Genomic DNA, 27,115 nt, shown 5'->3' on the forward strand with positions numbered 1-27,115 from the left:
CAGGGAAATCGGCCTGGACTTGCTCAGGGTTCATCTGGCCACACAGTGTAGCTCCCCAGGGCGCTGGGACATCAGGACCGCCTCTCCTCTCCACCTCCTTCCTTCTGCCCACCCCGTGCTTCCTTGTGGTGTGGCGGCTGGGCCAGGGGAAAACAAGGCTGCCCGGAGGCCCTAACTGGCCAGGACGTGTCTTTCTTTCCTTTATGAAGCTCTTTACTGATTTCGTGCTTATCTTCTCTTCTCCCTAAGATAACGGGACTGGTAGATTGCTTGGGCCAGGAGAACACCTGCGTCAGGAGGCAGGTGGAAGTGTGGCCAAGGTGGACTTCCAGGCTGAAGTGCTGGGGTCCTTTCTGTCCTGGCCTCAGCTGAATGGAGGAGCAGGGATTCTCTGCCTTCTGACATATGCAGGCCTCTCCAGGCACCGGCCTCAGGGGTCCACCCTCCCCCTGCGGCCCCCAAGGTCATCCCCAGGACCCCGTGGGACCTTGTCCTTTCCCTCTGCTGTCCCAGGTCAAGCACGTGGTTCCCCAGGACCTGCTGCAACTGGAAGGAGGGAAGAAGACTGTGATGAGGAAGATGATGGTGCGGAGCCTCAGGGGGGTCTGCAGCCCTGGGTGGGGAGCGGGTGGAAGTCCTGAGCCCACTGCTGATGAGACTGGGCAGACGTGAAAGGGCAGCGCACAGGGTGAGGCGCGATCTCCGGCACTGCCTTGGCCTCCCCTGCCCGAGGGGGCGTGGCCTCACCCTCGCAGGCTCACGAATGGTGCGATGATGCCTGTGTCACTGGCTTGAGAGGACACAGACCCTAGGGAGCAGAGCCTTGTGCAGCTGGGAAAAGTGTTTTTGTTTTGTTTTGTTGTTTTTGGAGACAGGGTCTCTCTATGTCATCCAGGCTGGCCTTGAACTCACTATGTAGCCCAGGCCGGCCTCGAACTCCGAGCAATCCTCCTTGCCTCAGCCTCCTGAGTGCTGGGATTACAGGTGTGCACCACCATGCCCGGCCTCGGAGAGTTACCATTACTATTAAATGGAGTAAAACATTTCCCCCTGGCCGAGAACTTGAGAGTTGCTAAATGCAGTTTCTTCTCAGATACCTACCAGAATGAGTTGAATAACCACTGAAGTTTACAAAAGTGTACAGTATTTGGCCCTATGCCCCTTAAAGAGAAAGAAAGCCGAGTACCTACTGTGTGTAGGTGCAGGCCTGACAGTGAGGAGGACTAGAAGAGGTGGGAGGGGGTACGGGGGATCAAACTCGGGACCTTGTGCTTTCGAGGCAGGAGAAGGAACCACTGAGCTAAATCCCCGGCCCCCTGGAAGAGGTTTTAAAGGAGCTGCCCAGACAGTTTCCAGGCGGGAACCCCGTTCTCTTGCTCTGGGCTAGTTCATGGGTTCACAGACAGCTGCCGCCACAGGGCTGGGGTGGAACATTTCCTGAGGATTCCTCGGGGCTCCTGGGTTCGGGCAAGGGGTGTGTTTGGTGGCCTTGCCCGGATGAAGGGCCCCATGAGGAGGCCCCTGCCTCACTGTCCTCCTGTGGCCCTGTGCAGAGGCAGATCCAGGAGGAGCCGTTGGATTCGCTCTCAACCTCCGTCCGCCAGCAGGCCATGGAGACACTGGCCCAACTGAGGTGCCCACACCCTCCCACCCCTGTGTCCCGGGGCACCCCCCACCCTCCGCTGGTGTCCACTGCCTTCATCACCAGGCACCTTGCCCTGTCTCTGCAGCCACATGAGGCCGGTGCTGGGTGTGCAGGACCGGGTACAGCTGGTGAGCACGTGCGTGCACAGCGTGTTCTCGCTGCCCTCGGTGCAGGCCATGCAGGAGCAGGACCAGGCCAAGGCCGAGGCCATCCAGGTGAGGGGCCAGGGCGGACCTCAGGCTGCCATGCACCTGCTCAAGGGCCTGCACATCAAGGGGGCCCAGAAAGCCCTTGCCCTACAGCTCTGTGGCCCAGGAAGACTCACCTAATCTCTCTGGGGCTTGGTGAAGAAGTGAACCCCTGCAATAGAGGCCCCTTCTAAGGGCCCTGATGGTTTCCAGCAGCCCTGAGGCGTAGATGTCGCCCTGGTCAGAGGCAGTGGCTGGCCTGGAGGGCAGGCTGCGGACTGGATTTAGAGGAAGAGCAATGGACAGGGAGCTGAGGCAGGGAGCTGGAAGGCAGAGCCCAGAGGTCCTGTAAGAAAGCTCTTCACACCTCTCAGGCCGGACACGGAGTGGTGGAGGGGCCCTTAGCGTGGGATGAGGGGAGAGCTAGGGTTGACTGGGGAGAATGAGGCAGGAGCGCTTTGGGCTCAAGGTGAGGGACATGCACGTATCCTTTCATTCCCCAGATATCAGCTGAGTTCTCCACACCAAATGCAGTGGCCTCACAGCAGGGCCTGGGGTGAGGGAGATGGATGTTAGCCAAGGACCATTTGAATCAATGCAAAACCACACTAGGAGTCAGTGCTGCAAGCTAAGAGCCTGCAATGGGCACGTGGTAGAGGTAGGGTCAGGTTGTGACTGGAGCTGAGAGATTAAAGAAGAGCTAATGACCTGAGGGGGCAGGAGGAGGAGGAGGAGTTCAGACAGAGCCAAGAAGCTGTGTGGAAGGGAGCAGACAGTGTGATGGCAAGGCTGGCAAGGACCAAGAACGGTGAGACAAGAACTCTGGGAAGTGAGGCCAGAGAGTAGGTGGGGGCCAAGCCAGCAGGCAGCGTAGGGCTCGAGTCCCTGCTGGTGCCCAGAGAGCAGGCCCTAAGGAAAGGCAGGAAATCCCCCACCGGGTGGCCAAAGCCCCAGCCCTCTTGCAGTACCTGGTCCTGCCAGCAGAGGGAAATGCTGCACAGCAGTCAGCAGCTCATGGGTGGGATAGAGGAGGTAGGTAGGAATGAGGTTTGCCTGGTGTGCTGTACACCAAAGGGCCATCAGCTCTAGGGTGTGCAGACTCAGGAAGCCTGGACAGTAACCGTCTGAGAGAGAACTTGGAGCCAGCGGCAGCAGGAGAGGAGACAAGGAGGAGAGGGTCTTCCTGGGGTAGCTCAGACCCACTGCCCAGCCTTCTGTTTGTGTCGTACCTGGCTCCATGAAGCCATCCCAGGACAGTGATGTGACCGAAAGACGAGGACCCTCCCCAGGGGGAAGATGGCTCCATGAAGGGAAATGTAGGATCTGTTTGAGTCTAGGTGTTGCATTCCAAAGAATCAGATCACTTCCCCAGAGGAAAGATGGACCCTCTCCCTCCCGCAGCCCTTAGAGTCCTGGAGCATTTTCCCACGCATCTTCTCGTCATTCTTCATGACTTGAGAATTCCTTGCTGTGTGACCACAGAGAAGTATCTTCTAAATCAGGGCTTCCCAACCTCTGGGCTGTGGCCTGGGACTCGTCCGTAGTTTGTTAGGAACTGGCCACACGGCAGGAGGGGACTAGCAGGAAAACCAGCTGCTTTGGTTACTTTTCTTGTAGCTGGGACAAAATGCCTGGCACCCAAAGTTAAAGGAGAAAAGGTTTATGTAGCTCACAGTTTGTACAGGTTTCAGTTCAAAGCTGGGTCCAAGTCAGGGTGGCACGGCAGAGGGGTGTCACAGAGGAAAAACAGTTCATGGTGGGCAGAAGGTAGCAAAGCAACAAGGGACAGACAACCACAGCTCTTTTTGTCCCTTATATCTTATCCAGGCTGCTTAGGGCAGGTAGCGCTTACACCCTTAATCTTAGTGCCTTGATCTTAGCATTGTATTAAGAATTAATTTTACCATCACACACTAGATCCAAAAAGCCCCACCTATGACTGCGTGAGGCTTTGGGAGGACATCTAGACACAGCCATGACACCAAGCAAGCCTCCTATGTGTTTACAGCCACTCCCCATAGCTCACATTCCCCCCTGAGCTCCACCTCCTGCCAGGTCAGTGGGGCACCAGATTCTCATAGGAGCTTGAGCCTCACTGTGAACTGTGCATGTGAAGGATCTAACTTGTGCACTCCTGTGAATCACCCCCTGCCAGCTCCATGGAAAACTTATCTTCCATGTGGCAAAAAGAAAAAAAAAAAGCTTGCCAACTGCTGTTCTAAATTGTACTATGGGAAAAACAATTTGATACAAAGTGACACGGATATGCAAATCTTTGGATACTCATCCAGCCCCAGGCAGAGTCTCAGTGGAGTCCAGGTCTCTGCTTCCTTCCCCTTTAAGGTAAGAAGTGCAGAGATTACTGATTAGTTGGTGAGGAAACTCTGACCCATTGGGGCAGTAATTTTCCCAGTGTCCATCACATTGGTGAGTGTCAGAGGAGGGGCCAGAGAATGCTCTGATGGGTCCAAGTGTGGGTTCCTCCCTGACCCCACCAGAGGGCCCCTGGGACTGGCAGCGGCTCCTGGAGCCACTTAGCAGCTTGGTCCTCCTGTCTGCAGACGCTTTACCACCAGACCCTGGAAGCCCTGCAGACCCTGCTCAATGCCCTCTTTATTGAAGACCCCACTCCTGCCGGACTCAAGAGCATCTTGCAGGTGCAGGGCTTGGAGGCTGGGGAGTGAGGGGCAGAGGGCAGAGGGAAACAGGAAAGGCTCAAGAGCAGTAGGAGCTGGGCCCAGAGGAGTGATGCGAGCTCAGGATGTCATCCAGTGCAGCACCCTTCTCCTGGCCTTGCAGGCCTGTCCCAACCTCCTGCCCCTACCTTTTCCCCACTTTCCACTGGTTGCTGTTGCCCCTGTGTTCTCTCTCTCCTTCCTTGGAACTCCTCCACTTTCCCTGTGGCCTGTGAGTGTGGTTCGCATCTCTCCCTACACCACCAGGAGGCGGTGGCTGAGGGGAATCACCTTCAGGCCCTCTCTGGAAGCCTCCTGTAGATGGCTGCAGGCTGGCTGCCCACCCAGCAGCAGGGCTGAACCTCACCTTTGTCCCCCAGCCCCTGGGGCCCTGGATGAACTCAGGGAAGGCCCACGAGCGCGCTCGAGCTGTGCACAGCAGCGTCTCTCTGCTGAACCACATGCTCCTGAGCCTGCCTTTCTACGTGAGTGTCCTGTGGGGTGGAGACTCGGGGTGGACTGCCTGGCTGTGCACTGTGGAGCATGGTAGACCCAGTAAGACTTGGTCCCTACGCTATGACAGATGTCCTCAGAGTTCCCGGCACTGGGGCTTCTGCTGGGGAGGCTCATCCTTCGTATTGGGGATCCTGACGAGGAGATTGGCCAGGAGGCTCTGGACGGCATCACCCTCCTCTACACCATCCTGGAGTTCCAAAAACGTAAGTGCCACCGAAGGGCCTAGAGCAAGGCTTCCGGACCCAGACTGGGCTGGGCCACCCTGAGGCCCCAGAGGGAGATGGAGAGACAGCATGGCGGGGATAGGCACTGTGGGAAGTGATGTGCAGTTCGGGTCCCTGAGGAACCAGGGCAGAGGCTAGGCACAGGCCTGTTTCAGTGCATGAAGGCACTTCTAGCTGAGCTTTTCCCTATCCCGCCAAGCTTGATTTGTGACCCATTTCCACTTCCCCGCAGCACCATGTCCACCCAGGCCTGATGGCCCTCGTGTCTTATGGGCTTGTAGGGCAGTGTCGTGTCTTGGTCACCACCGTGTTCCCATGTCAAGCCTGGGCCTGGCGGGGGGCAGGTTAGCTATTGAATGAGCAGGCAGAATAGGTCCTGTCTTAGAATCTGCTGCACCCAAGCCTGTGGGCGGGGAATGGCCCCAGCATCAGCTCCAGGGAGCTGGCAATAGCGCATATGTTGAGACCTGTGTCCAGCTGGCACTGCCCTCAAGGTGCATGGTGTCCACTGTCTCCTGTCTCCCTCCTTTGTAGTCCCAACTCTGCCCCAAATCCAGGGGACACTGGCCTATTGTTTAAACTCCCCTGGCTCTGGAGGCACAGTGACCTGCATATGAGACCTGGCTGTGGCCCTTCCCAGCTGTGTGACCTCAGGAAGCACTTTGCTTGTGTAGGCCTAGATTCTCCATCTGTGAAAGGGCACAATCCACAAGCTTTGTGAAATACTCAAAGAGATCTTTTTAGAGAGTCTGCAGAGACCAGCTTGGTGCCACCCACCCCGGGCACCTGTCAGATACAATTCTTTTTCCCCATTCCTCCAGCCTTTTGGGATTGGTCTGGTGTCCCTACTCCTGTTCTTCCTGTTGTTGTTCCTCCTCCTCCTCCTCCTCCTCTTTCCCTTCCTCTCCTTTTTTTTTTTCCTTTTGTTTTTGAGACAGGATCTTGCTAGGTACCCCAGGCTGGCCTTGAATTCATGGCGATCCTCTTGCCTCAGCCTCCCAAGAGCTGGGATTACAGGCGTGTGTCACCTTGCAAGGCCTTTTTAGTTTTTTGAGATGGGTCTCACTACGTAGTTCAGGCTGCTCTTGAACTCACTGTGTAGCCCAGGCTGACCTCAAAGTCTTGATCCTCCTGCCTCAGCCTCCCAAGTGCTGGGATTAGAGTCAATACTCTTCTCGATCTCAGGCTCTGGGGCACAGATTTGGTCCCTGAGAGCTTTTCCCAACTGATCAAGCACCATCATGCTCTCAAAGTGATGAATGAAGGTTAAGCCATGTTAATGAGCAGCCTTATGGGCAGGAACAGCATAGACCAAATTAAGGTTGCTGGATTTAGCTAAGAATAGAGGGCACCCAGTTAAATCTGCACTTGATCTTAGCCGAAAGGCCGAGAAGCGCTTCACCCAGTTAAATCTGAATTTCAGATATATTTTGAATTTCTTATATTTTATCTGGGGGCTGTGGGTCAAGCCCCGCTGCTAGAGTCTCCAGGAGGAAAGCAATTTATCCAGGCCACTTAACTGTAAGAGCATGGTATGGGAACCAGGTCTGCCTGACACCTGATTACAAGTTCCTGCTCTCCACAGGCAGGCACGTGTGCACCCAAGTCCCTTTCTGGTGTCTGTGTCTTTCATAGCTCTCAGGAATCTTGGAAGCACCCAGGCCCGGGGAAGAGTGAGGGGCCCGGAAGTGGGCCTGGAATGCGCTTCCAACAACAGGAAGTACGGAGCCACTGAGGGGCGGGCAGGATCTGAGGACACTGCAGGGAGAAAGGAGATTTGGGGACCAGTCCTCTCTTGGTGGGGCTCACTTCACATTGTCAGGAGACAGGCTGTGGCCAGAAATAAACAAGTGACATGTAGAGACCTTCAGAAGATAAGCACTAAAGGAAAAAAGTAGAAGAGGGGATGGAGACTGCAAAGGGGCCCAGCTCGGGTATGGCCCTGGCATAAAGCACTCACTGCACCTCAGTAAGGCCCTGGTTTCAAGCCCCAGCCCAGCAAATAATAAAATGTAAAACAGTACTGTCCACCAGAATGGCAAAACTGTGACGACGATAAAGGCCTGGGCCAGTGAGTGTGGTGACAGGCGCCCCAGACACTGCCCCAGGAACTAATCAGCTCCACTGTGGAAAATGGGTTGGCAGTGTCTCTGGGAGCTGCCCCAGTGTCTACCCCGTGAGCCGGCCGTTCCTCTCCTGGGCTCGTCCCTCACCAGTGTGCAGATGGATTCACAAGGGACATGCCTTAGATGTGCTCACCAGGACAGATCTGTAACCCAAAGTCCCTTTGTACCCTGGAGAATCATGTAGCCTGGTGGCACACACCTGTAATCCCAGCACACTGAGAGGCCGAGGCAGGAGGATTACAAGTCTGAGACCAGCCTGAACAGCTTAGCGACTTAGTGCGACCCTGTCTTAAAATTATAAAAAAAGTTTTAAGATGGCTAGGGATGTAGCTCAGTGTGATAGCAATGAGGATGAGGGCGAGAACTAATGCTATGGGCTGCAGCATTAGTAGATCCCACTCGTGTAATGCTGGGTGAGAGGAACCAGATGCTACAGATCACGTTATGAGCCCATTTACACAAAGGGCTCTCCCTAGGGCTTTAGAAATCAGTGGTTGCCTGGGTGCAGCAGGAGATGGTCCCAAGAGGGGTTCGGGAAGGGGTTCTGATCAGCTTCTGTTTCTTTTTTTTTTTTGGTACCGGGGATCGAACTCGGGTCCTTGTGCTTGTGCAGCAGGCAGCAAAACCACTGAGCTAAACCCCCGGCCCCCAGGTTCTGTTTCTTGACCTAGGCGTGTTCACCATGTGACCATCAATCCAGCTGCTTTTGTAGGAATTGGGGACTTCCTGCCTTTTCGCTCAAAAGAATTCAAAGCAGCAGGCTGGTGACGCCTCACCAGAAGGCTCTTCTCTTGCAGGACCCAGAAATAAGGAAGAGACCAACAAGAAGGAGCTGTATGAGAGCAACAAGCGCTTCCTGGGGCCCCACAACCCTGTCAACCCACGCCAGAACATCTTGCGTGTGATTTTGGTGACCGCAGGGACAGCTGCCGCTCAGCAGCTGGCCTCCCTGGGTGGGGAGGGAGGCGGGGCAGCGCCACCAGCCCCCTGCTCCCCCACCAGCTCTCCGACTGGCCCCGCCCTTTGGGAGAGGCCTTCCCTCCCCACAGGAGCTGTCCGCAGCCGCTGCCTCCTGTGTACAGCCCGTGGGCCAGGCCTCCCTTCTCCGTGATGCGTGCCTCCCAGTCCTGGGTACAGGGACCTTGCTGCCCCTCGTCTTGTGGCTCCTCCCTCGGGGACTCAATGTTTATGGATGAGGGCGTGTGTGTGGCCCTCCCCCTGGCTCCTACCCACGGCTGTGGCTGTGGCCGTGTCCCGTGTGTGGCCCAGGACTGCCCATCCACGTGGGGACCTCCGTGTCTGTCTGCGTTCCAGGAATTTGGAGACTTCTTGGGCCCCCAGCAGGTGAAGGACCTACTGCTGGCAGCCGTGGAAGGGCTGAGTGGAGGCATGGAGGCTCTGGGGAAGGACTCTGGGGAGACGATGCGGCTGCCCTCGGAGGTCACGCTCAGCTCCGTGCTGAGGTGGTACCACCTCAGAACACTGGCGGTGGTAAGGCGGGGCACCAGCTGCTCTCCCGGGCAGCCCTGAGAACTCAGCTGAGCTGGGGGCGGGCAGAGAAGAGGAACCCCTCACTCCCAAGAGCAGCACCCCTGTGCCCACCCTGGCCCTCTCTCCTACCCGGTCCTCTCTCCTACCTCCGCCTTCCTTCCTTCTCCTACCTTCGGCTTCTCCAATGAGCCCTCCTTCTGTCTGCTCCTGGCTGCCACCAGATCCCAGAAATCATGCAGGGCATCCACGTGCAGCTGAGCCACATCCAGGAGCCACGCGCCCGAGAGGTGGCCCTGCTTCCCGTCTCCTTCCTGGCCAGGTCCTTCATGACTGAGGTCGTGGTGGCCCTGCTCAAGTGTCCCCTCCCCCTGAACAGGTATGGAGTAAGGAGGTTCCCAGCCCCCACTCCTCAGAGGATCAGAACAGCCCCTGTCCTCCTGCCCTCCCTGGGAGCCCCTGTTCTGTGACCTTGGTTCCTGTGGTGACCGCTAGACCCTTCCCAAGCACTGCTGGGTGTCTGCAGCCCCATTTTACAGATGAGGAAACTGAGGCTGAGGGGAAGTTTCTTGCTTAGGGGCCCACAGAACTATCACTAGGAAGAGCATCTAGCTCAGGCCTGATGGATTCCAAGCGGAGAGCTCTTTAATGATGCCACGGAATGAGCCCTGTGTCCCAGCCCTGACTCACTCAGTCTCCGGCATCACATGGTCTTGGCATTCTGCTTTCCCTCTCTGGGCCTCAGTTTCCCCCCACAGGCAAAGGGAGGAAGGAATCCCTGTGTTCACACCCAGAGGGCAGTGAGATGAAGTAATGCAGCCAGCTTCGCTGAGCACCCGTTCCAGCCTTTGGCTGTGCCTGGGATCCCTGCAGCCAAGGGGTCCAGTCTGCTGGCCTTAGCCGCTCAGCCCTGAAACACTTCCACTCCTCTTTGGGTGAATAAAAGAAGGCAGTGGCAATCTACACCTTAGGACGGTTGTTTGGAGTAAAAGGGAAAGAAGCTGACAGAGGTGTGATGTGGTGTGTGCTCTGGTGAGGGGACTTAGGGCCATTCACAGAAGCTGAGGAGACTGGCAGGCTCGGGAGGACCCAGCCCCATGTCCCTTCCTCCCGCCAGAAGGCTTTATCTCTGCTTTCCTCCGGGGAGGAGCTTCTAGGGGCCACCAAACAGACTTGCAAGGCCATCAGGCCATACTTGATGTCCTAGTTGCCCAGGAGAGAGGCCAGGATGGAGGCGACCAGGCACCTGGCGCAGTGTCCAAGGAAGCACAGCTCCCAGGGCCAGGCCGCATTGTGAACCTGCAGTGAGGGTCTCCTCACACTTGCACCTTTTCCTTACCCTCATCTTGGGCCTGGGGCTCGGAGCTGGCCTCTTGGGCCTCCCAGGTAAGCTCATTGCATGAGGGAAGAGACCCATGCTGTGGGCAACACAGGAGCCAGCCTAGCTTAAGTGGTGCAGGACTTGCAGGGCCCAGAGCCTCTCAGGCCAATCCCACAGGCTTCGCTTCCAGGGACCCTTCGGGGACAAGCTCTGTACAGGCCTCTGCCTCCTGGAAGTGCTACAGCACTGCCATCCGTCCCTTCAGTTAATTGATAGTTCCAGGCCAGATTCGATTTACCAAGTGGTCATAAAGATGACCATTTTTACCATAAGCAGTGTTGCCTAGCAACATAGTTGACATACTGTCTTTATCGGGTTTCCATGGGAACAAAGCTAGACCAGGAGTGAAGGTTCAGATGCTCATGGAGAAAGGAGAAAGGTCTCTTACTTCTCAGCACACAGTCAGCTCCCCTGGCAAGAGCGCTGCAGGCTGCCGTCTGCCCTCGGATTTGCCTTCCAGGGGCCCGAGCGGAGCACCTTGTGTTCTGTGACTGAAGCCTTATCCAGGCCCCTGGGGCCTCCCCGGCCTCGGCTCTGCTCCTCAGCATGGAGGGACAACTACAGGCTTTGGAGACGTCAGGTCTGCCGCCTGTAGCTGTGTTGTCTCCAACAGGCGATTTCACCTCTCTTAAGCTTCCATTCTATATCTGTAACATGGTAGCAACCACACCCAGCTTGGGGGTCCTTGTGAGAATGTGGTGATCTAGAATGTCTGAATTCTTGTTCAAGTCCATATCCCCAGAGATTTTCCCAGTGCCTGGTGCAGGGCACACTCAGTAACCTTTGCCAAAGAACAGTGGTGTGTCAGCACCGGGGTGGAGCCCGCAGGTGGGGTTTCCAGCACTGGCAGCCCGGACTCTGGGAAGTTTCTGGACCGTCCTTGCTGGAGTGCCCGCAGATGCTGTCCCACTGGCTCTCACTTCCTCCAACCCTGAAACCATGTGGGGTAGGGACCTTGACCACCCGCCCCGCCCACAGCAGTGGAGCCGAGATGTGGAGGCAGCTGATCCTGCCCAAGCCCAGCTGTGGCGCTGCTGGAGACCTCCTGGATCTGCTGCTGAGCACCCTGAAGGAGAAGCCAGTCACCAAGGAGGGCCAGGCCTCCACTGCGCCCCTGGCGGTGAGGACACCCCCCCCCACCTGCCAGTCCCTGCTGCTGCTCAGCTCCTGTCTCTGGGCTCTTGGCTTGGATCCACCGGGTGAAATGGCAGTGCCGCCGTGGGGAAGGCAAGCTGGGATGGTGGGAACAGAATGACTTTGGGGTCGCGCACCTTAGGTCCTGGGATGCTGTGTCACTGCTTTGGGAGATGGGCAAGTGACCCCACCTCGGAGGCCAGGCCCCCTCTGTACATCTGAGGATAGAAATGGTAATAATACCCAGCCGGGCGTGGTGGCGTGCACCAGCAATCCCAGTGCTCTGAGGAGCTGAGGCGGGCCTAGGAGACTTAGCGACTTAGGGAGGCTGTGTCTTAAAATAAAAAATAAAAACAAAAAGGGTTGGGGATGTAGCTCAGGGTGAAGGCCTTGAGGTCAATCCCCAGTAACACACATACACACACACGAATATCTGTACTACCTACCTCATGGGTGAGTGACTCCGTCATTCATGTAGGTGACAGACTGGTTTGTGCTTCCTGATGCTTGGCTCTGGGCTCCGCCCTAGGACAGAAGGAGAAGGCACCCTGGCCCAGACATCCCCACATTCTGTCTGCCTGTGCTGTCCACGGGAAAGAGCCAGGACGCACTATAGCCAGCATCTGCCCTGCAGGCTGGGGGCCTTGGAACGTGCTTTGCCCTTCCACGCCCGCCCTTTCACCTGCAAAATGGGATCACCACCCTGTCTGCACCTCAGAGGTGGGACAGGTCCCCTCGCTAAGATCCCTCCAGGGTTGCATAACATCCAAGCCTTGGGCAAAGCTAAGAGCCTGGCTGTGGTTATTCCTAGGACCGGGGCTCTAGTGTTGGGGGTCAGGGCCCAGAAGTAGTGGGTAAGATTAGCTTTCTCAGGCTGGCCAGAGAAGAGCAAAGACCCAGGTCCAGACCGGCAGAGGCCGAGGTGTGGGCCTCAGCAGGAGTGCTGGGAAGGTGGCCCAGGTCATGCCACTGGACTCTCCTCTGTCCCCAGGCAGCCAGTGGCCTGTGTGAGCTCCTGTCCATCAACAGCTTCGCCAGGTGTGTGAGGTGCATCTACCCCCAACTGCTCCTGGCCCTGCTCATTCAGGTCCATTACCACATCGGCCTCAAGTTGCCTGGCCACAGGGTTCCTCACAAGGACACCAAGAACCAAGCACAGCCTCCCGCCTTCGTACCTGTGCAGTAAGCTCTATCGTCTCCCTTGGCCCTGTTCCCTGGCAGTGTGTGTGTGTGTGTGTGTGGGTGCCCAGCAAGGGTCCCTCCAACAGTCAGGTACTAGAAATGAGCTCTGGGATTAGGAGAGAAAACAGAAGCGTACTTTTATTAGAGTTGCTACTTCATGCAGGAACTACTTGTGGGCACCTGCTCTGTGTCCAGCATTGGACTTAGCACAGGATGGCTTGAGAAAATCAAGCTTCTTCAAGGAGCTCAGAGCCGAATGTCTTTCCTCCTTCTCCATCCATTTTATTTTTAAATATTGGTTGGAATAGGCCATATACGCACATGGGTAAACAAAACAAAACAAAACAAAATCTCAAGACATTAAAATCAAGTCTCTTTTCCTGCTCTGCTCCAGTTCCCTTCTCCAAACATGAGCAGGTTCTTTCCTGCCCTTCCAGGGCTGGCTGTGCAGGGATGACCACATTCGTGTCTGCAGCCCGCCTCACATAGGCGCATAGCTTTTCACCTATCACACACTGTATCTTGGACACCAGCACACAGGGAGCTGCTCTGATAGCCGCGGGGCATCCCTATGTGTAGAATCCTGAAGGACAGTCATTTGTTTAGCTGGGCTCCTCCTCCTGCTGTAGGTGCTTCCCTGCCCTTTGCAATCACAGACAGTGCTGTAGGACATTCGCTTATATGTCGTTATGTACCCTTGCGATTGTATGTGTAGAGTGAGTTCCTGCAAAGGGAGTGGGCCGCCGGAGGCCTTCTCCATCTGAACATGAAGGTGGAGCAGGAAGGAATACATCAGGGAACAAGGTCTAGACCACTGTTGTACTCAGGACTTGTAAGGGAATCGATTGACTGCAGGACATAATTCATAGGATTATTTTGTAATATTCAACCAAAAAATCAAATGCAGAGGAGTGCAAGAGATCGAACTGCACACTAGAGACCCGAAGAATCCATCCAAGGGCCCAGATCCCACAGCAATATCCCTCACAAGTCCGGCTGAAGGCCTAGAGTCCAAGGCACTGTTCTCCATGAGTCCATCCAGTGGCCTGGAGCCCACGGCAGTGTCTCATGCTTGTCTGTGTTGAGGATCTGCACCCAGAAGGCCCAAAGGCCAGTGGTGGAAGCCAGAAAACCTGTGTTGGTGGGATGATTTGTGCCACCAGGCTGAAGGATCTATACTGGAGCCAGGAAGTGATGCTCAAGGTGAAGATCAGAGCTCCCCTGATGAGAACAGCAGCCATTCCCAGTGACAGTGAGGCCCTGAGCTCCTCCTCCAATGAGAACAGCCAAGTTCACATCAAGAAAACCATCCGCAGCAAGCTTCTCCAGGAAAATCAACAGCCCACGATCTTCCCCTCCAGTTCTCTCTTTATGCAATGGCAACAACCCTCTGGTGGGTCTTCCATGTCCAGACCATGCTGACTCATTTCAGCTGGGTGTTCTAGTTGACCATTAATTAATCTACCACAACCATGGAGTGGTGAGGGTAAAACAAAAAGTAACTCCTCCGCACCCAATTTGTACACCAATAGGGTACACCCACACCCTCGCCATCACAGTGTATTATAAAATATTTATATCTTTGCCAGTCTGAAGAGTTGCAAAGAAAAAAAGGAATTTTGCCATAGTTCTGGTCTGCAGTATTCTTATTTAAATGAGGTTAAGTTTTAAATGTCATTTCTGTAACTCACTTTGGTGAATAAGCTGTTCTTGTCCCCTGCCCAGTTTTACATAGGACTTTTTCCCCCCCTGGTACCAGGGATTGAACTCAGAACCTTGTGCTTGCCAGGCAAGCGGGGTACCACTGAGCTACATCTCTGGCTTACATAGGACTTTTGGGGATTTTTCTTATTAATTTGTAAAAGCTCTTTATATATTAATGGAATTAACTCTTTCTAATTGATATTCCAGTTTGTCACTTTACCTGCCATTATTTTATGGTCTCTTGCAATTAAGAAATTTTAAGTTTTTTTTTTTTTGGTACCGGGGATTGAACTTGGGTCCTTGCGCTTGCACAGCAGGCGGCAAAACCACTGAGCTAAATCCCTGGCCCAAGAAATTTAAGTTCTTACACAGCCAAATTGATGAGTCTTTTCTTGTTTTACTCCCATCATGTATTAGGCTTAGGTGTACATGGAGGGGCAGAGGGCAGGCCGTTGTGTAGCTGGGCTTGAAGTCAGAAGATCTCAGATGCGAGTCCATCACTTGATGCTTTGTTCTTTGAGTAAACTAATTGAATCTCTTGGTGGTGATTTCCTTGCTATGAAATGGGTGAATGGTTTCTGCCCCATAGAGGTGTTATGAGGACCAAATAGGATTACACCATCTGCCATCTGTGAAGTCCCACTCCCAATTCTGATTCCTCTCAGATTCACAGGAGCTACTTGGAAAGCTGAGGGGCTCTGGAGGGAAACAGGAGGAAGACAAGGTGGTGCCACAGGAGAAGGAAGAGGAGCAAGGAGTGGGAAGAGTGCCCCCTGTGGGTGGTGAAGGGCATGGGCTCCAGCAGGAGGAGGCTGATCAGCTGAGAGCCACAGGAGGGGCTGGAGTGGAGCTTGAACAGCCCCCCACAAAAGATACATCCCCCTGGAACCTGTGGCCATGATGTTATTTGGAAGAAGGGTCTCTGCAGATGCCATTAATCTGAAATCTCCAGAGGAGCTCATCTGGCTAACCTAGGGCCCTGCAGCCAACACCGAGTGCCCTTCTGAGACGAGGAGAGATGCAAACATGGGAAGGAGGGTTCTGGAGACACTGACCCAAGCAGAGAACTGCATCGGGTAAGGAAGGGCCACCCCTCAGAGATCCAGAGGGTGCACGCATGGCGCACACCTTGATTTTGAGCATCTGGCTCCTGAAACTGAACGACTCCTTTCTGTCATTTGAAGCCACCCGGTAGTGACTTGGTACAGCAGCCACTGAACATTGCCTCCCTGGAGTGTGGCCTCAGCGTGGACAGTGGGCACTCCGGATCCCACTGTGAGATGGGACCCCTGGCAGGTGCCTGTCCATGCACACCATGTCCCATCCACCCTGAGGAGGGGCATGTGAGCGATGAGTGTGACAGTTAGCTCCCGGGACACCAGCCCTGACACACTGGGGGGGGGGGCTTGAAGCGGGCAAGGAGCCTGGCTGGACTCAGCCTCAGGGACGTGGCCTGGCGACTTGTCTTGCAACCTCCCATTCCTGGGCCCCGAGGCACCATGGGGCTTTCAGGCTGTTCCTCAGGAGATCATTGTGTGCACAGCCTGGGAGGGCCTGGCCTGGCTGCCACTGACTGGAGTCCCTAAGTCAAGTCTCTCTGAGCACCAGGACTGCTCATGGGAAAGCAGCCACATATGCCCCAGACATGGGGCTGGACCCGGAAGGGCGGGGATGTACACATGGGTGGCTCTTCTGCTTCAGCCGAAGGCGCTAGTGGTGGAGGAAAACCGCCCTTCATCTCCAAAGACTGACCTGAGGTTCTCAGCTCCGGCATTCGCCGGTGTCAGGCTTCAAGGGGAGAAGAAGAGGATGGCAAAGAGAGGGTGCCGGGCCACACCTGGGCACCTACTGCCCCCTCCCTCCCTGCCTTCTTTGTAACCTTGAAGGAGACATTGCTGGCAGGGACTCTCCCAGCAGCACACATTTCAAAGCACAGAACCAAGGCTGAACAATGCCGAAGGCCTAGCCTCAGGAGAAGGACTGATTTTCACATGGGATGGCTCTTCCTTAAAAATGCAAACCCAGGGAAACTAAGAGCAAATTCTGTGGAATTACTGAGCTCTGAAGCACTCTGTCCTGATTTATGGGGACAGCAGCTCTTGGTATCAGCCATCCGAGTGCAGCCTGGTGTTCTGGCTTATGTCTAAATGTTGCCCCAAAGCCTCATGTAGTCATAGGTGGGGCTTTTTCAGAGGTGGCTGGATCTAGAGTGTGACACTGGAATTGACTCATGGTGCATTGCTAGGCTCAAGGGCACTAGGATTAAGGGTGTGAGTTCTATCTACCCTGAATGCCCTGAGCAATATATAAGGGATAGAAAGAGCTGTGGTCACTCTTGCTTGCTTTGCTACCTTCTGCCCATCACGAGCTGTGTCCCCTTTGCAATGCCTGTCTTCCATGCCATGCTGCCTTGGAGCCAGCTGATTATGGACTGAAACCTCTATAAAATGCAAGCTAAATAAACCTTTTCCCCCTTAACTTGTGGGTGTTGGATATTTTGTCTTAGCAATGAAAAAAGTAACACAGAATTTGGTGCTGAGAGTGGAGTTATTGCTATGACTGTACCTGACCATGTGCTTTAGGCTCTTGGAGCTGGCTTATGGGAAAGGAAAGAGTAAGGAAATGTTTGGAGATGCCAGCTGAAAAAGTAGAGCTGTAATGACTGAGGCTGTACTCAATGGGAGATTCTGGTGAGAGTTCAGGAGACCAGAATGCCGATAGAAAAGTTGCCAGTAAAGAACAGGTTTGGGAGGTTTCTGCTGGGAAAGAGGACTGGATTGGCTATTGGACTCCAGAACATGTGTGTTATGGCTAGGTAGAAAGTTTGCCTGCATTTTGCTTGTGTCCAGAGACTTTTCCTGAGGCTGATTGATCTTGCAGAAGAAATTTTAAGGCAGTCTAATGTTGAGGTGGTGGCAGGGCTACTGTTGGGGGCTTTTAGCCAGATTTATGTTGAGAATCAAGAGCAAACAGCCAGCAGAATGATTAAAAATATGAGTTTGGCCAGAAAGGAAGCTCCAATAAAGTTGTGGCGTGCAAAGATGGAACAGAGGAGAAATTGGTCACTGAAAAGACTAGCAAGGAAAAGCCAAATATTTCAGAAGAACACAACAGAAAAGATGGCCTGAAGGCATTACACGAACTTGCTGGAGTCCAGTCTTTGCAGCCTCAGAGTTGCAAAGGTGAAAGAATTAGCTTTGAGAAGAGAGCCCCAGAGCACCATGTTCCTGAATGGTGGCAGCCTAGAAGATTTGTTCCTTGGGATTGGGTTTAGAGTGCTCAGTGATCCAGGCACTTGACACCTACAGCCAAAAGAAAAGGAAGCCCGGCTACTGCTCCAGCTGGTGGCAGACCTTGGCATCATCCACGTGGCACTGGCTTTAGGTGCACGCAGAATGGAAGAGCTGTGGAGTCAGGAAGGCTTCCACCCAGCTTTCAGAAGAAGGCCTGGGAGGCCAGGCAGTGCCCCTGAGAGGGCAGTGTGTGAAGCTGTGAGTGTGAAGCCAAAGGTGCAGGGGAGACCCCAGAAGTTTGGAGAAGCCAGGAATGTGGATCACTTGAGGAAAACTGCAAGAAGGGAGCAGAGATGGCTCAAGAGAGACGCCATGGGAGCTAACACCACTGGAAATACCGTAGGGGCGGAGCCACCCAAGCGCTTTGGCATTTATGTCTTGGTACAGATTGCCTTGGATACTGCTGGATTTTGGACTTGCTTTGGACTTCCATTCCTTTGTATCCTCCTATTTGTACGTTTTGGAATGGTAATGTTTATCTCGTGCCATTGTATGTTGGAAGTGTTCAATTTTCTTTTCATTTGTACAGGTAAGAATTTGCCTTGAATCCCAGAGGAGACTTGGAACTTGGACTTTCAGCAATGCTGAAACTGTTAGGACTTTGGGAACTCTTAGAGGTTGTATAAAGAAATACACATGATCAGTGGTTCCATCGCCTGCCTCGAAAGCGCAAGGACCCAAGTTCGATCCCCGGTACCAAAAATTTTTTTTAAAAAGAAATATACATGAGTCTTTGGGGGTCCAGGGGCAGAATGCTATGATTTGTGTTTAGATGCCCCCTAAAGCTTCAGGCAGTCATAGGTGGGGCTTTTTCAGAGGTGGCTGGATCTAGAGTGTGTGATGCTGGGATCAAGGGTATGTGATTACTAAATCAGTGCACTGATTGGTTTGGCACCACCCTAATCCTGGTAGCCTAGATAGAGTATGAAAAGGGAAGAAAGAAGCTGCTAAGAGCCCTTGCTTGTTTTGCTACCTTCTGCCATGAATTGTTTCTCCTCTGCGATGCCCCTCTGCCTGGAGCCAGCCAACTATGAACTGAAACCTCTACAAACTGTGCGCCAAATAAACCTCTCCTCCCTTAACTTTGGGCATCAGGTGTTTTGTCCCAGCAATGAGAAAAGTAACTGAGACACCTGGATTCTGCAGGCAAATGTTTAGGCTTCAGGGAAACTGTCAATGTAAATTTCATTCTGTACATTGTCAGTTTTTATCTTATTTTATTTTACTCTTTGTCGGTTTTTATTTTAATAAAAGTTTATATATGCAGTCATGCTGGTATGGCACTCAGAGGGCAGGTAGACCAAGGAAGAGAGTAACACTCAGAGAATGGAAAGGAAAGGCAGGTTTATTTGCTACCAGGCTCAGTGGAAGTCGCCTTCCAGAGTCTGAGCCCCGATTCTAAGTTTGTTTTCATTTTTATCTTGCTCTTTAGGCAAGGCGGGGAAGCAAGCAGAATTTTACAGAACCAGAACTCAGCACAGGGATAAGGAGGTGCAGGGAGATGTTGCTTTTACAATTTATCTCTAAGACATAGGGACATATGGGCAGCTGTTGATTCAGCAGTTCATCTTTCGGGCACAGTGACCTTCGTGGGTCTAGTAGGAGGGGCAAGCCTTGAGACCATCAGCCGTGAGACCATCAGTCTCTGTCAAGCTTTGAGACTGTTAGTCTCTGCTTTGTCTTTTGTTTTTTCATTTCAAGGTACCCCATAATTTTTTTAAAAATCAGTACTGGGGACCGAAGTCAGTGCTTTCACACTGAGCTACATCCCTGACTCTTTTCATTATTTTTCGAGACAGAGTCTTGCTAAGTCACAAAGTTGTCCATGCTGGGCTCAAATCTTTTACTCTCCTGCCTCAGCCTCCCAGAGTGCTGGGATTACAGGGGGGCCCAGCCCTCATAATGACTTTTGGTTGATGTCCAGCAATATGTATGGCCATCGTCCTCTAGGATTACAATGGAGTTCAGATGTATAGCAGTCTAAACCAGCTAGGTTTGTGTGAGGACACACCGAGTGCCCCTGGGTTTCTCAGGTCAGATCCCCGTCGTATCCTGTCTTTCAACCGCGCGTGCCTGTGTATGGAGGACAACACAGGAGAGTGTCAGTAGATGGCAGCCCCTCCCTGCTCCCTGGGGGCTCCCTCAGGAGTTTAAGAAGCACAGAGGCCCAGCCCCAGCCGGGCTGGTCCCTGGGGTGTGAAAGTTTCCTACCTTCTCCCGGCATCCAGTTTGGGAGTCGCTCCTTCAGGGGCCTGAGGCAGGAAAGGACTTGGGCTGGACAGGAGTGAGCAGAGGGCACTGTCCTGGCTCGGCCCTGGGCTTGCTGGGGAGTGGAGTCTGGGAGGCCAGCTCGGCCTCTTCCTCCAGGAACAGTGCTTAGGGGAAGAGGGGAAAAGCCCCATCTTCCCAGGACAGGGAGAGGAGTTTCACTTCTGTTTCCTCTCTTCTTCTCAAAGCGAATTATTTACAAAGAGCCAGGCTTAGGCAGAACTCCATATGAGGACTAGCGAGGTGGGGAGAAGCCTGTGGGGTGGCGCCAGAGCTGGGGCTCAGGGGTCTCAGTCTCTTCCCGCAGCTGGGTGGTGAAGGCGGTGAAGACCCTGCTGCTGAAGATAGGCTGCTCTTACGAGGCTGCATTCGTGGAGGCTGAGGGCGGCTGGGAGCTCCTGGAGCAGGCAGAGAGCCACCACCTCGGAGTGTCACTGCTGGCAAGGTGAGGCCTGGGACACCTGGATGGAGGAGCCCCTCGCTCCCTCTGTCACCTCTTCTCTGCAGCTGGGTGGCACTGCAGTCCTTGCAGGCGGCTGGGCAGCACAGAGGGAGCAAAGTCTCCTCCCCAGGGAGGGGAACTGAGGTTATCAAGGCTCTCCGCAGCTGCAGAGCCTTTAGGGTATTTACAAAGTGCCTTTTTCCTGAACTATGGTATGAATCCCGTTCCCACTCTAAGAGAAACACCGAGGTGCAACCAATAACCAGGAGGATGGCCCTGGGGACGTTTGTCTGCCCCCAATCCCAGCCACTTCCTAGCTTACCACCGAGGCAAAGTTACTTCCCCTGACCCTCCACTCCCCCTCAGAAGTATGAAAAGTCTGCATCCACCTTCCGAGGGGCGGGTAGGAATTAAAATATTTATGCCCCTGGCATACGCCAAGAGCGGGGCGCAGGCTTGCTTTTGTTGCCGGATGGTGACTGGAGTGGGCATTAATACACATTTTGCACCAGAGCAGCCAAGGTCCAGAGAGGGGTCACAATGCCTGAAAGGTCACACAGCCAGGAAGTGGCAGAGCTGGAAAAGCCCAGCTGGACCAGGGCTGGGGATTTAGCTCAGTGGTGCCACTGCCTGCCTTGCAAGCACAAGGTCCTGAGTTCGATCCTGAGTACCAGGTGGACCAGACCAGAGCTCTCCCTGCAGCCTCTCACAGCCTCCCTGGATCAGAAAGGGGTCCCTTGGTTTCAATCCTGCGACTCCTGCACCCTCCCTGGGTGTCTCAGAGTCAGCCATGTTTACTGAGTGCTAACCACACTGTAGACACCATGCGAAGGGGTGTTATGTGCAAGGTCTCTTCTCGTCCTCACCATGAAATGGAACAGCCCAGGGTTATGGTCAAGAAAGCTGAGCCCCAAGGAGTTAAGAAGTGACCACCCCACGTCACACAGCTGGTGCTAGGGTCAGGGTTTCGGTGCATGACAGCCACCTCCCTGGACTCTGCCTCGTGGAGCAGTGTGACTGATCCTCATGCCCCAAGGCAGTCTAGAAGGCCTGCTGCCCCTGCCCTGAGTTTCTGCCTCAGTGAGTCAGGGCCAGGGCCCTGAGAGACATTTCCAGCAAGTCCCCAGGAGTCCCGATGCTGATGCCGGGGGACAGCTGTTGTGAGGATCCCTTGTTCAGGGCTCTGGCTCTGCCATTTCCCAGCTCTGTGATCTGGAGTACTCCATGCTCAGCTTCTGTTTCCTCATCTGTGAAATGGGGGTAACAGCAGCAGTTGTTTGGAAGGGCAACGGCGAGGATGGAACGGAGCAGAGAGGCAAAAGTCTGGTTGGTTGCTCCCTGGTGCTCAGAGAACCAGCCCTCACTGCCTCTCTTCCTGTCTCTTCCTCCCAGTGTGGCCTGTGTCGCCGAGGTCCTCAGCTTGTCCCTCTTACTGGCTTGCTGGGTAACCTCAGGCAAGTAACTTTCCCACCTTGAGCCTCAGTTTCCCAATCTGTAAAAGGAGCTGTTAAACTAGATGGCCTCTGAGAAGCACCCAGGTGGAAAGCCTGGGCTCACAGGAACCCAAGCGGCCCAGGTGTCCCACCCAGCAGGCCCCTGGGGCCGGAGGACCTGAGGGCCTGCACCTCCTCACCCCCAGGGCCATGGTGCGATACTCCTGCCAGGACCGGTGCCGCTTCCTCTACCTTCTCATCCCTCTCCTGGAGCACGGTGACAAGAAGCACAAGATCACTGCCACCGCCTTCTTCGTGGAGGTATGACAGGGCCGCAGGTGTAAGGCAGAGCTCAGCTCATGTCCGGGGTCACTTCTGCGCCAACAGGGTTGCAGTTTACAAACCCTTTCCAGGAGCAATGTTTTCCCCCCCGAACATGAGGCGTAGGTCCCCCTCCCTGATCCCCCTTCTCTCCACCCCGCTTCCTCCTGTTCAGTTCTCCCCAGACCCTCCGAGGGCCGCCAGGCAAACAGCAACCTCTGCTGCCCCTCTCTGTGCCAGGCACCACAGGTGCACATTTGAATTTGACTCTACCCTGGCCAGAAGGAATTCTCCGTGTGTCCGCAGAAGACCAAGTGCCCCCCAGTTATAACCTGTGAGGGTTCTAAAAAGCGACTGTGGTGAGAGAGCAGGTCAGAGAAGGGAGGAGGTGTCAGGGAGGGCTTCCCGGAAGAAGGCTGAGCAGCTGCCGGAAGTGCTGGGGCTGGGTGGTGGAGGGGAGTCGGAGTCAGGAGACGTTGGAGGGGACAGAGCTGGGAGGGAGAGACTCAGTAGTGGCATTTGCTAAAGTGTTAAAGACTCTTGAGCACTTGCTCTCTTCCAGGAGAGTTCCAGGCTTTACGATTACTGATTCACTTCATCCTCACAGTAACCCTGAGACTCAGACCAGACGGTGGCCCACTGTAAAGAAGAGACCCGAGGGGAAAAAAATAAAAAAAAGAAGGGACCTGAGGCACAGAGTTCAGCACCTTTCCCAGGGCCCAAGTGGCAGATCTAGGATTCCAACCCAGACTCTTGGGCTCTGGGACCTTCTCTGTCTCTGTCTCTTTTTAATTTATCCTCATTATGATAAAAATATATAGAACATAAGATTTGCCATTCTACCCTCTTAAGTGTCCAGTTTGGAGGCATTAAGTAGATTCCTATCCCTGCGCAACCCCGTCTCCAGAACGATTTCACCTCCCGGAGCCCTGTTCCCATGGACCCTGACCCCGCCTCTCCTTCTCCCCCAGCCCTCAGGGACGTCTGTTCTACTTTCTGCCGCTGTTTGTGTGTTCTGGCTTCTTCGTGCAAGCGGCCCATTTGTGCTTGTGCTTGGCTATTTCATTATATCGTCAAGGCTGTGTAAGAAGTCCCTCCCTTTTGAAGGCTGTGGTGTGGTGAACGCCGTAAAGTCCACTCTGTACCGCCACACTCACCTGCCTTTTGTGACCTGACATTGTCATTTGGTGGGGGGGCAGGATATCTGTCACCAGGGCCTATAAGGGGGGCTCAGAGGCAGGAGGTTCACGCTGCCTGGACGGCACAAAGGACAAGGAAGGCTTCCTGTAGGAAGGAAGTTCTCGGCCTGTGTTTGACCTGGGCTGAGGCAGGTGAGTCATTCCTGTCTGCTCCCACAGCTCCTCCAGATGAAGAAGGTGCGGCGGATCCCCGAGGTATACTCTCTGGGTCGGATGGTGGAAGGCCTGGGCCACCAAGACCCTGTCATGAAGGTGCTGTCCATCCGGGGCCTGATGATTCTGGTCCGCAGGTCGGAGAAGGTGAGTGGGGGATGGAGGAAAACCTGCCCAGGGAGGCCTCCGAGTGGAGGGAGGCCAAGCTGGGCCACCACAGTCTTTTGGACACTGGCGGTTAGAACCAGAGCCCATCTCTGTCCAGCCTCGGTGATCCCATCTATGACATAGATCTGCCTTCACAGTCCCGATATATTTTATCCTTTTCTGAAGAGTTTCTAGTCCAGATTTTTCCCAGTGACCCTAAAGATGGATGTGTCGGGGGAGCAATGGTGGCAGTAATTATTCTTATTTTACAGATCAGGAAACTGAGGCCCCGGGCATTAGTTGGTGTACCGTTAGCATTTATAAATGTGCTTTGTTTTTTTCTGCCAGGCATTGTTTTGGCTCACGATGTGGCCAGGATGAAGGGACAGGACATAAACTCAGAAAGCCAATTCATAATGTGGGATATCATCCTTCCAGAGCTGGTGAAGGGGATAAGATACCAAAGGGCCTCAAGGACCTAGGCCAGGCAAGAATCAGGGAGCCAGAGAGGGCCCCAGACAGCAGCCAGAACTTGAGTGAGGGCCTTGTAGGCAGGAGGCCGTGCACAGGCAAAGGCCTGGTGGTGGAAGTGGGGCCACCCTGCTCATCCTGGTGAATCAGGCTGGGCTCCTCCTCACAAGTCCATATAGGACTCCCCACTCCCAAGGGCTTCTGCCCCACAGATGGCCAAGGTGCAGGCCCTGTTGCCCTCCATGGTGAAGGCCCTGAAGAGCCTGGATGGGGTGCTGGTGATGGAGGCAGTCGACAGCCTCAAGACCATCTTCAAGGGGCAGGACCGGAAGCAGAGGGACAGCTCGGTCTATGTGGAGATGCTGCAGGTCCTGCTGCCACACTTCAGTGATGTAAGGAATCCCACAGGGTGCTGGCATAGGGAGGGCAGAGCCAGCCCAGGAGGGGGCGCCCTGTTCCAAATGCCTCAGGTCTTTTTGCAATTGGTTCCTCCAGAGAAGATGCCTTCCTCTAATTGACTCTCCTGGAGAGAGCTCTTCTCTTCTATGAAGTCTCTCCAGAAAAGGTTAAAGCCACTGGTCCCAGAAGAGGGGATATATTTTTTTTTACCAGTCCCCGCAGAGGGGAAATTTTCCCAGTTGCCACGAAGGCACCTTTTGGGTTAGTGGGGTCCCTGGCTGGGAAGAATGGAGGGTGCTCCAGACCTAGGCCTGGGTGAGGTGGCCCTGGCTGTCCTTCGCCTCCATGTGTTTGTGCCTGGAGGCCCCCTCAGGATGAGGGCTGGGACAGCCATGGAGCAGCCTCCTGGAGCAGTGCCATGAGCTTCCGCTCTACCCCAGTCCAGAGAGGACGTGCGCTCCTCCTGCATCAACATGTACGGGAAGGTGGTCCAGAAGCTTCGGGGACCCTGCACCCAGGCCATGGAGGAGCAGCTGATCCACACGTTGGTGCCACTCCTGCTGACCATGCAGGAGGGCAGTGCCAAGGTGGGCGAGGTGAGTGTGCTCGGGCACTGGGCCCCCTGCCTACCTTGGCCCTGGAAGGTGTCACCCTTTATGGAAACCAGGTGAGGGTCACAAGCCACCCATGGGGGCAGTTATTTATGTCCTATCAGGTCTGTTTTCCAAAGACATCCACTTGAGGATTCCCCTTCGAAATGGCTAACTTCATGTGTACATTTTCGAAGCTGAGTTGATCTTCCAAAACCCAGTTTGACACACCTTTTGTTCTGGAATATGTTTGGGTCCTCCCAGAATTTCACAGCTCTGGTTTTCTCTTCCTGTTGGCCTCCAGAAGTGTGTGAAGACCCTGTTCCGCTGTTCTTGCCTTATGGGTTGGGAGTTGCCCAAGACAGCTTTTAGCCGGAAGCCCTGGGATAACAGGCAGCAGGCAGTGGGCAAAATCTGCAAGTACCTGGTGAGTGGTTCCTTCTGAGTATATTGAGGCAGGGTCCCTCCCTCCCCTTTCCTGCTTTTCACATCAGTATCCTGACGCAGGTTCCACTCCACAGTGGACACCTCTGATGGCCCACAGGCACTTCAAGCTGGTGTGTCCCTTTTGAACATACGGCCTTCCCTTTCACTTGTGCTCTGTCCCTCTGGGTCCTGAAGGCAGAAACCTAGAATCATCCTGGACTCCTTTTTCTCCTCACCTTCCACATCTGAGCAATCCTAAAAATCCTAAGGATCTCTGGATCTGTTTCTCCATCCCCATCCCCACTGTCTTTGCCCTTCGGTCAGGCCATGGATGTGTCTCAGGTGAGCCACGGGTCCAGCCAGCCAATGGGTCTCCAGCCTTTAATTTCATCCTCTGCAACCCATTCCTCATCCAGACCACCAAGGTGGTCTTCTAAAAACACTATGAATGGTGCTAAGGATGGAACCAGGACCTCGCACATGCGAGGCATGTGCTCCACGGCTAGTCACATCCCTGGGACGCAGCCAGTCTACGGTGTATCCCTGCATAAAGGGCCATGCTGGCTCCCTTGTCTGCAACAGCAATTGCCAGGATATGTTCCCTGGAAGGCGAGGCTCAACAGCTCATGGGAGGGCACACAAAGGACAAACAAGCATGGGAAAGGTGGCATGCTCACCTTCCTCCTGCTGATTTGCAGTGGTATCGGCACAGTAAGGGCTCTGCTGAGAAAGTGTGCTTGTGGTTATTGAATTCATGGTTTCCCAGACTCAGTTAACCACAGAAACACTTTCTAGGTGACACCTGTGAACAGCCTGAGGCAGGAGCAAGCCACACACACACACACACACACACACACACACACACACACACAGAGTGAAGTATGGCACCATGGCAGACAGAGCATGCAGCAAGTTTTGCCGTCTGGCCCCACTTTCCTTTCCCTGTTGTCAACGGCCAGATGGGATTAGCGAGGAAGGTTTGGAGGGAGCTCCAATGGCATCATTACCTGTGGAAGGGGACAGGTGGGGAGAATTGGGGCTATTGTGTCATTTCAGGCAGTCTCAGCCAACCTGCCAGGAGAATCCCAAACTGAGGCCAGGGGTCAGGCCATTATTGTTTGTGTTTGTTTGTTCTTTTGGGACAAGGTCTTACTGTGTTGGCCAGGCTGGCCCTGAACTCCTGGGCTGAAGTCGCTGGTACTAGAGGAACCTGCCGTGATGCATGGATGGGTCAGGTCTTTACACTCTGGGCTCACCTGTCACTAGCTGCCAGCCATCCTGGGAAGAGACATGGCCAGGAGTCAGGCAGTTCTGGCCAGTCCAGCAATCTCCATAGCTGGGGGAAGAAATCCTTCCCACCTGAAGGGAGACCCAAAGGTGGGCATCTATCACCCCACCTGGACCCAAAATAAATATAGAAAGGAGCAGGCTGTTAGAGAACTGAGAAATGGGCTTGGCCATGCTGCTGTCAGCCATGCTTGAAGTCTTGATTGAGTGCCTAAAACTACTGTCTGTGCTTCACAGAGGGCAAAACAGGCTTGGAGGGGGTGTTTGGCCAGGGTTGCTAGTTCCCATATTGATAATGGCTGGTGACCAGGCAGTGGTCTAATGACATGGCTTATTGGGCCTGTGAGCTGGGCGTGACTGTAGCCCCACGGCAGGCAGGAGTAGAGAGCTCCACTCATCATGCAGGTCCTTCTTGATAGGCCC

At 54.2% G+C, this 27,115-nt stretch overlaps 1 protein-coding gene across 1 annotated transcript in view; it reads left to right on the forward strand.

Moving 5' to 3' along the window:
• LOC147827292 (maestro heat-like repeat-containing protein family member 7) overlaps positions 1-27,115 on the forward strand; it is a 46,745-nt gene that overhangs the window by 13,080 nt on the left and 6,550 nt on the right. The window contains exons 3-19 of the mRNA XM_087214810.1: positions 514-585; positions 1,554-1,633; positions 1,731-1,860; positions 4,395-4,490; positions 4,889-4,993; positions 5,092-5,227; positions 8,172-8,284; positions 8,689-8,865; positions 9,087-9,241; positions 11,222-11,363; positions 12,369-12,559; positions 20,132-20,269; positions 21,906-22,020; positions 23,379-23,519; positions 24,203-24,382; positions 24,830-24,985; positions 25,284-25,406. Of these exons, the coding sequence (XP_087070936.1) occupies positions 571-585; positions 1,554-1,633; positions 1,731-1,860; positions 4,395-4,490; positions 4,889-4,993; positions 5,092-5,227; positions 8,172-8,284; positions 8,689-8,865; positions 9,087-9,241; positions 11,222-11,363; positions 12,369-12,559; positions 20,132-20,269; positions 21,906-22,020; positions 23,379-23,519; positions 24,203-24,382; positions 24,830-24,985; positions 25,284-25,406 (2,193 nt within the window). The 5' untranslated portion in view covers positions 514-570. The remainder of the gene's footprint in view (positions 1-513; positions 586-1,553; positions 1,634-1,730; positions 1,861-4,394; positions 4,491-4,888; positions 4,994-5,091; positions 5,228-8,171; positions 8,285-8,688; positions 8,866-9,086; positions 9,242-11,221; positions 11,364-12,368; positions 12,560-20,131; positions 20,270-21,905; positions 22,021-23,378; positions 23,520-24,202; positions 24,383-24,829; positions 24,986-25,283; positions 25,407-27,115) is intronic.

The sequence above is a fragment of the Heterocephalus glaber genome, unplaced genomic scaffold, assembly GCF_053883595.1.
Source record: "Heterocephalus glaber isolate CG9 unplaced genomic scaffold, H.glaber_assembly_v1.0 deba00001451, whole genome shotgun sequence".
Classification (NCBI taxonomy): Eukaryota; Metazoa; Chordata; class Mammalia; order Rodentia; family Bathyergidae; genus Heterocephalus; species Heterocephalus glaber.